At 37.8% G+C, this 9,294-nt stretch overlaps 1 protein-coding gene across 1 annotated transcript; it reads right to left on the minus strand.

The window, feature by feature from the left end:
- Positions 1-8,082: 8,082 nt before the first annotated feature.
- On the minus strand, positions 8,083-9,054 carry LOC118854994 (olfactory receptor 4C12-like). The gene has a single exon (XM_036765147.1). It carries the CDS (start codon positions 9,043-9,045, stop codon positions 8,083-8,085), a length of 963 nt encoding a protein of 320 aa, XP_036621042.1. The 5' UTR covers positions 9,046-9,054.
- Positions 9,055-9,294: the final 240 nt, after the last annotated feature.

A 9,294-nucleotide genomic window follows, 5' to 3' on the forward strand; every position in this document is an offset into this window, starting at 1 on the left:
AATCAATAACATTAAAATAAAGCCTTTACTAAATGCCAAGCACTGGGGTAAACACCAGGGATACAAATAAAAGAAGGAAAGAAAAACAGCCCATACAATCAAGAAGTTTATATTCTACTTGGGAGATAAGAAGAATGTACATACATACTATAAATCTATATGTATATTTAAACAAACATACTACACATACAGACACACACACACACCAAATGTAAAGCAACAGAAGGGAGGCAATAGGAACTGTGGAGATCAACAAGGCTGCCTAGAGATGTTTGCTTTTCAGTTTTCCTGAAGGAAGTTTAAAATCTATTGGAAGAAACAACATGTATACAAATTTGCTGTTGTTGAGTCATATTATTGCTGACAGAGAATAAACATTTTCCTTCCTCTCGTCAGTAAAATTTGGGGTGACCCAGTTTGCAAAAGGGAGAACAAGCCATTGAAAAGCTGCCTGAGATGGCTTATGTTTTAATGTTAACATTAATCTGTTATTTTCATTCAGTCATTTTTGACTCATTGTGCTACCATTTGGGATTTTCTTGGCAAAGATACTGGAGTGGTTTACTATAACCCTCTTAATTTCATTTTATAGATGAGGAAACTGATGCAAACAGTGTTGCCCAGGGTCGCAAAGATATTAACTGTCCTGTGCTGCATTTGACCTCATTGTAACAACAATGTTGCTAGCATTTGTTGTGGAGGTGAAAGACCAACTATACCAACATAGAGAAGGGCTGCCAGCACAGGGTCTTTGATTTGCTTTTCTAAGGAAAGAAACTTTAAGGGGCTAACATTATTACTTTAATTAAAAATACATATAGCATTCACTTAGTTCAGGGGGAAAAGCTAGCACCCTGAACATCAAAGCAAATACAAGCAGAAATTACAAAGACAATATAAGCAGATTAATAGGCAGATTTCTGTCTGACAAAATCACAATATACTTAGTTACCAGACAAGCATGGATATCTGGGCTTTTCAAAGTCAGGGGGTCCTAAACAGTGGCTACCCAGAGTCTTATCACCAACACTCTTTCAGTGGGTTTTCCCCCAAAGGCAAAATGCTAACCTCTGATGATCTTGTATACAAGTCTCAGGGTCAAAGGACATCATAACCGTGCAACTGAAAGCAACTCAAATCAATGTGAACTAGGCATTCCCTTGACGTAAGCTTGTCATCAAAGACTCCTGATTCAATCAAAGCTTCTTTATTGCTGAGAAACTCTCCACAACAAAGTCAGCAAAAATTTGTATTCCATTACATAAGAAATGGAAGACCCATCAAAGGCACTTGATTACCTTAATATTCCAAAAGACAAAACAGTAAAAAATCCCACCCTAATGACCATTACACTCACGAAGATGAGTATCCTTGGTTCCAAATCCAGTTCTGTGTCCACTTCACCACCTAAAAATCAGTTGTGCCCAATTTGGGGTTTAAACCTACAACTCTGAGATTAAGAGTCTCATGCTTCTTTGAAACTGTACCCAAATGGCTATAAAACTGTGCATATTTTTGATACAGCCATACTACCACTAAGTCAGTATCTTAACAAGATCATAGAAAAGAGAAAAGGACCCACATGTACAAAAATCTTTATAGCAGCTCTTTTTGTGGTGACTGAGAATTGCAAATTGAGGGGATGCCCATCAATTGGGGAACGGCTGGACAAGTTGTGGTATATGAATGTAATGGAATGCTATTGTGCTGTAAGAAATGATGAACAAGTGGACTTCAGAAAAATCTAGAAAGACATATGTGAACTGATGCTGAGAGAAGTGAACAGAACCAGGAGAACATTGTATGAAGTAACAACATTGTGCAATGATCAACTCGATCAAATTTGATAGACTTAGCTCTTCTCAGGAATATAATTTTCTAAGACAGTTCTAAAGAACTCATGATGGACAATGCTATCCACATCTGGAGAAAGAATTATGGAGTCTGAATGTAGATCATAGCGTACTATACTCCCTGTTGTTTTCCTTTCTTGTGGGTTTTCCCTTTTGTTCTGATTCTTCTTTCCCAACATGACTAATGTGGAAATGGGTTTCATATGATTCTACATGTATAGCCTGTATCAGATTGCTTGCCTTCTATAGAAGGGGGTTAGGGAGGAGAGGAAGGAGGTACGGAGGAAGCAAAAAAAAATTGGAATTCAAAATCTTTTAAAACTGACTGCTGAAAAATAAAACTAAAAATCAAACCAAAAATTAAAAAAAATGTCTCATGCTCTGCCACTGAAATAACTGGGCAACTTGTCTAAAAATAAGGATATATGAACACATTTAAAAGTACATTTTTAAAAGAAGACTAGCCAATAAAAACAGGGGAAATGGGGGGTATTTCTTTTAAAATGTTTTCATGCAGGTGTTATTTAAGCAGGATTTTAAAGACCCAGGATTGTAAATGACAAAATTGTGTTGGGAATATATTTTAAGCAAAGGGTACAACATGTCCAAAGACTTGGGGATGAGATATAGTGTTTCATTCATGAGGAACAAGAAGCAGGCTCAATGTTAAAAATGATGTTGGTAGCTCTCTGAGGCAAGTTTTCCCGACAAATAACATGGTCATTTCTTTGAGCATCATATCATTTATTAATAGGGCATGTGACAAAGGACAGGTTAATGATATGCATCCACTTTTGCAAAAGAAACAGAGTAATAGCCAATAGTGTCTTGTATATCTACTTCTATCTTCTATGCGATTGACCTGACAGTACATCTTTGGGACATCCCCTGAAAATCCTGATTGGTGGATACTTTAATGAGGAAGTAGACCGAGAGTTTTCAGGTTCTCCCCATATTTGGGATGGGGGAAGGTAGTGGGATAGCCCCTAAATACGGTCCATTCTGCCCCTCTCTGATTCCTGAGGAAGATAGGTTGCTAGCTGGGAAGCTATATGGTGCTATAGATAGAATGTCTGGCCTGGAGTCAGGGAGACTCCCCTTAATGAGTTCAAACTATCCGTTTGACCCTAGACAAGTCACTTAACCCTCTTTGTCTCACTTTCTCATCTGTAAAATGAGATGGAGAAAGATATGATAAACCAGTTTAGTATTTTTGTGAAGAAAAACCCCAAAAGGGGTCACAAAGAGACAGGACAACAATAACAAATCAGTCTTAACTTGAAAAACATAAGCCATCTCAGCTAGGTTTTCGTGGGCTTTTTCTCTCTTTTGCAGACCAGGTCACCCCAAACTTTAATGAAGAGAAGAAGAACATACTCCCTGGGGGTGGATCTAATTCATACTGGGTCCTTTTTACCCAGTAAGGAAAGTCAGGGTTCTATTTGTGTGGGGCCCAGCCCAAACTAGTGGAGCAGATGCCTTGGGGCTAGGAGTAATCACATCACATTATCCCTTCATGCTCTTCACCATTGGCCTTTTCAGGAAATGGTGTCTTGACCAAAATAGGAGGAAAAGGATGGATCACAAATTAATAAATGGTTATTAATATAACAGTATAATATTAATTTCCCTTAGAGTAATGTAGAATAAGGGTGGAAAGTTAAGTTGAGGGTCAGGTTTGCAAAGAACCCTAAAAATTAAACAGGGGAACTTAAAGTTGATAGTAGAGACAAATGGGATCATTTGGAATTTAAAGAGGAGGAAAGTGAGATGATCATACCTAAATTTTAGGGAAATCATTTTGCCATTTGTATAGAGGGTTAATTAGGTAAAGGACAGACCAGAGTCAATGATACCAGTGAGAAAGGTCTTGCTATAGTCCCATGAAAAGTAATAATAATTAATAATAATAATAATAACGATAGCAGCTAACATTTACAAAGTGACTACTCCATGCTAGTCAGTGTGCTAAGTACTTTACAATTATCTCATTTTCTCCTCACAGCAACATTGGGAGCTTGGTGCTATTATTATCCCCATTTTACAGATGAGAAACTAAGGCAAACAGAGGTTGAGTGACTTGCCCTGTATCACACAAGTAGTTAAGTGTTGGAGGCCTGATTTGAATTTGGTTCTTCCTGACTCCAGGCCCAGTGCTTTATCCACTGCACTACCAGAGTATATCATGCGTTAGATAAAAAAAAAAAAAATTTGTGGAAGTAGATAAAAAGCAAAATCGGGTAACTAATGGGCTATATGGATGGACTGAGGTGTTTAGGACAATCCAGAGATAGTGAATGTGGGTTCCTGGGAAGACAAATTCCTCCCTTCAACCAAACTTTAGTAGGTCAGAAGTTGGACTGGTTTGGGGGAGAGGAGATAATTAAGTTTTGTACATACTGAGTTGGAGATGCCTTTGTTAACACTATAGTGAACATACCACTTAATGCTTATACATTTCTCCTCTGATTATATCCAGTTTATCCTTTATCTACATTGTTTGTATATAGGTGACTCCTTGAGAAAAAGGATTGTTTTTTTGTTTAATGATTTTCTCATTTATTTGTACTGTGAAAAATATTACACTAATTCATATCATTTTTAATTTCAACCAGACCCAGAGCTTGAATTAATCAGTGACTGGAAGAAGATCCAGGACCTGGGCTTCTTTGTTCTCTAAAAGTTTGCTCAGGAAATACCCTTACCTCTGTCAACAAGACCAGATTAGACTGACCTAAGGACATTCTTACCCCTGTTAGCCATTAAAGGATGAGACCCTAACTCCAAGAGAGAATATTAACTGACCTTTGTCAACATTCTTTACAACCTTATTCCATCAAGGAAAATCCTCTTGTTGTATCATGGTTAAACATACATGGGGGTCATGGAGGTGAGGTAACGCAGGCTTGCTGGGTCTGCTAAAATAACATATATAAGTTTTCTCCTTCCTTTGTTCAGGCAGCCAGAGCTTATGCTCTGACTCCTTGTACATACAAGTAAGCTAGCTTAGCTATGCTTTAAGGGAAAACAATAAACAACATGGATTTTTCTATCACATAGCTCTGTTGTTTCCTTCAACCAAACTTTCAGTTTTAATAGTACACACAGAGCTAAACACTCTCCTTGGCACAGAGTAGATGCTTGGGCCCTTTGTATAAATCAAGGCTTCCTAAACATTTGTGTGGGATGGATACTTTGGGTGTCCTGGTGATTTCCAGGGATACCACAGAGATATCATTTAAAATAAAATAAAAAATACATGGGATTACAAACGAAACCAGTTATCTAATGGGGAAAAAGGAAACAGCATATCTTAATGCCAGTGTGCTAAGCATTTTGCATATTTTATCTCATTTAATCTTGACAATAACCCTGGGTGGTAGGTGCTATTATAATCCCCATTTTACAGTTGAGGAAACAGAAGTGGACAGATGCTAAGTGAATTGTCCTGATCATACAGCTGTTGTTTGTCTAAGGAGGAGCCAGCACATCAGTTAGGCCCTGTCTTTATTTGAAAATGAATTGGACTGGCAAATAATAAGTCAGAGCCCAAGCCTCCCTTTGTTAATGTTTGGATTTTGATGGCTCAGAGTGAGTGTAAATGACAATTGTTTCTCTTCTGGCCAGATAACCAGAGGATCTTCCCCTTCTGGATTGATTTTTTTGAGTAGGTAAAAGATGTCTTCTTTTGCTTCATTTCATACCTAGCTTTAATCACTGAATGTGTGTTGCCTCAGCCAATTCGAGCTGGGAAAAAGTTTAAAAAGGTGCAGGTTACACACAGCATCCTCAGCCATGTCTAATTGTCCAGATCTATGTCTTGCTACTGGACCCATATGGCTTTGGAGGAGAGACTGACGACTTTGCCCAGCCCTGGCTCACTTAAGCCCAGGTCCAGATCACACAGCTATTAAGTGTCTGAAGCTAGTTTTCAACTCAGGTCTTTGCAACTTTAGGTCCTGCACTCTATCCACTGCCTACTCTAGCTGCCTCTGTATAGCTGTTTGTACAGCTGTATAAAGCTGCAATTTTCCACCAAATTCACAGATCCCCTGATATCTATCAATGGACTTAGGAAATGATTCCCTGTTCTGAATCCATTGACATTGCCCAAATATCAATTGTGCATTATATTTAGCAATTATTTATCCGCTATTTCTGCTACATGATCAGCCCACCTACTCCCAGACGACATTTTAGTTATTACTTTTTCTTCTCAGGTGTTCACTGTTAATATGTTTCAGTCTTCTCATGCTTAGAACTTGTCTGTCTATTGTCTGTGGTATCCCGCAACTAGAATTATTCAGAGATCATGATGTTTCAAGAACTGCTGCCCTATAACATTACTGGAAAAATATTGACATTAAATGAATGATTTGTGATTTCAGAATGTTGAAATTATTGAAAGCTCTGTGTGATTTCATAAAACCAATCCTACTAGTTCTTTCTACCAATTTTTTTGAAATTGTGATCCATAGTGTTTTTTCCTCATTATACAGCCTTATTTTGTAAACGCTAGTTGAGGTTAATTGATGAAAAGATATAACACTAATCAATGTAGTTAGTAATATTAATGATATGTTAGTTGTCATTAATCAGCTTATATTGAATTGATAATTGGTTACTCATATTGAGTGGAATTAACAGCAAGGAGAGCTTGAGCTGACAGCATTAGGAGAAACATCCTAAACTTTAGGACTACCTCTTTGAGCTCTAAAGGGACAAAGAAGATATGATCAGTGGGCTCAACTCTGCATTGTGAGTGGAAGTTAGGTTAAGGATCCCCAGAAACTATATGGGCTAAATTTATAAGACAGTTCATTTCAAGGATAAACTAGAGACAGAGCAACTATTACCTTAGTTCATATGTGGGAATGCTTTCTGATATATGTTAAATTTAAAAATCCAGTAATTTCAGGGAACAGAATTTCTTCCCTAGTAAAAATAGATAGACAGAAGATGGAGTTTATTTATCAAGTGAAAGACATAATCAATAATATAAGTGATAGAGATTTATAAAATTTAAATCACCTCTCTTATTGATTTCCTCTGAGTGTTCCTTTTCAGTTTCTGGGTCTATGTGTCCTATCCTTGGTTCTGAAAAAAAAGCTGGATGAGGGAGTTTCTTAAAATAAGACTCTAAAAATCTTGCCTAATTCATTACATTATGACCCCAAAGAGGAGGGAGAAGAAAACGTCAGTCACAGAATCTGGGAGGTAGACCCCTTAGTCCAATCTTCCACCTGAGTTAAAAATGGGCTTTGCAATTCTGTACATAAAGAAAATATCTCAATTTTTTTTTCCTTCTTTAAGTAAGCAATACATTGTATACATTCATTGAATGTCATGTAGTGGAGGGCCCGTTCTGAAAATTTGAATAGGAAGCATTATGAAAGAAAGCAAAAGAGGTGATTAAATCATAGAGCCAAAAGAAATTGTCAAACTGATTTGTAGGGGAAAAAAATCAAGCCCAAAGATTGTCTGCAGATGAGTTTCAAAAATGGCAACAAATCTCAATCAAATGAACATCTTATGTAAATGTAGCATGTGGTATTGTTTAGATCTCTGAAGCCAATATTATGGAGTATTCGTGGTGATTTAAAAAAAATCCTCCACCAATGAAGATTGGCACGCCAATCTGAAACCTGTAGTTTGAGAGAATTCTCTAGGGATATTGAGATGCTAAGTAGTTTGCCGATGAACACATCCCATTTGTATGGCAGAAGAACTTGAATTCAGGTTTTTCTTAAAAACAAGGCCAACTTCTACTCTATTGGGCATGAAATTTTGGCTGTACTATAAGCATATGAAGCAGCCACATAGTATTTGAAGGATGAACATTTAAAACATGAAAAATAGTTTTATATTTGCCTTCCCTAAATATATTATTTAAAAGAAAAGTCAATATCCTTTTCATCAACAAAACATGATTATTTCTAGAATTCCAGTATGGGTGCAGCTAGATGACACAGTTGCTAGAGTAACAGCCCTGGAGTCAGGAGGATCTGAATTCAAACCCAGTCTCAGACACTTATTTGCTGTGTGATCCTGGGCAAGTCTCTTCATTCCAATTGTGTGTGTGTGTGTGTGTGTGTGTGTGTGTGTGTGTGTGTGGTGTGAGCATGTGCATGAGAGAGAGGCAGACAGAGAGAGAGAGAGACAGAGAGAGACAGAGACAGAGAGATTGAGAGAGAGAGAGAGAGACAGAGAGAGAGAGAGAGAGAGAATTTTAGTATTCAGGTAATTTCATGTTCAGCCCTTCACAAAAAAAAAAATTCTTACATGAGATCATTCTTTGACTCCATAAGTTCTTCATGGCAATCTTTACCTCTGTATTCCTCAATGTATAGATTAAGGGGTTTAACATGGGGGTTATCATTGAATAAAAAATAGTCATAGCCTTATCAATGGGGAAGATGATCATTGGCCGAAGATACACAAATATACAAGGAATAAAGAATAAGAGGACCACAGTAATATGGGAGACACAGGTAGAGAGGGCTTTGAGTCTCCCCTCCAGGCTGTGAGATTTTAGGGAGGTCAAGATGACTACATAGGAAGCCATCAAGAGGAGAAAGTTTAAGAGGCAGATGAAACCACTGTTTGCTGCAACAAATAGACCCAGCACATGAGTGTCCATGCAAACAAGATGAAGCAAAGGAAATAAATCACATATATAATGATCTATGATATTGGGGCCACAGAAAGGGAGCCAGACTGTGATGAGAACCTGTATTAATCCATGGAGAAAGCCCCCAGCCCAGGCTACCCCCACCAGAAGGGAACAGAGCCTCTGGCTCATAATCATGGTATAGTGCAGAGGTTTACAAATTGCCACGTAGCGGTCATAGGCCATAACGGTGAGCAGGATGATCTCAACACTACCAAAGAAATGTTCTGTAAAGAGCTGGACCATACACCCATTAAAGGAGATGGTTTTCTTCTCATAGAATGAGTCAAGTATCATTTTAGGGGCTGAGGAAGATGAACAGCAGCAATCTATGAAGGACAGGTATGATAGAAAGTAGTACATGGGGGAACCCAAAGTCTGGCTAGTGATGATGGTGACGATAATGAGCAGGTTGCCTGCCAGTGTTGCCAAATAGATGAGCAAAAACACCACAAATAAGACTTTCTGCATCTCTGGATTCTGTGTAAGGCCCAGGAGAATGAATTCAGTCACATTGTTCATGCTCTTCTTCTGTATAAAAATGTGAGAAATAAACTGATTAGACTTAATTCACTTGAAAAGAGAGAATTAAAATTAATTACCCTTGGAATTTAATATGTGACTCTGTCTTGTTATAGCTTCCTAGGTGAATCACATTTTGTACATAGTACAAAACGTTCTTGCAAAGGATAAGTCACTAGTCTAGGCCTTGGGCTAAAGAGGCCATGTCTAAGAGAATCCATCATTCTTTTCACCACTTCTTCACCCTCT

Source organism: Trichosurus vulpecula, chromosome 6 (genome assembly GCF_011100635.1).
Source record: "Trichosurus vulpecula isolate mTriVul1 chromosome 6, mTriVul1.pri, whole genome shotgun sequence".
Lineage (NCBI taxonomy): Eukaryota > Metazoa > Chordata > Mammalia > Diprotodontia > Phalangeridae > Trichosurus > Trichosurus vulpecula.

Coding starts and splice junctions, on each gene's coding strand:
- LOC118854994 (XM_036765147.1), bottom strand. CDS start 9,045: ATGAACAATGTGACTGAATTCATTCTCCTGGGCCTTACACAGAATCCA.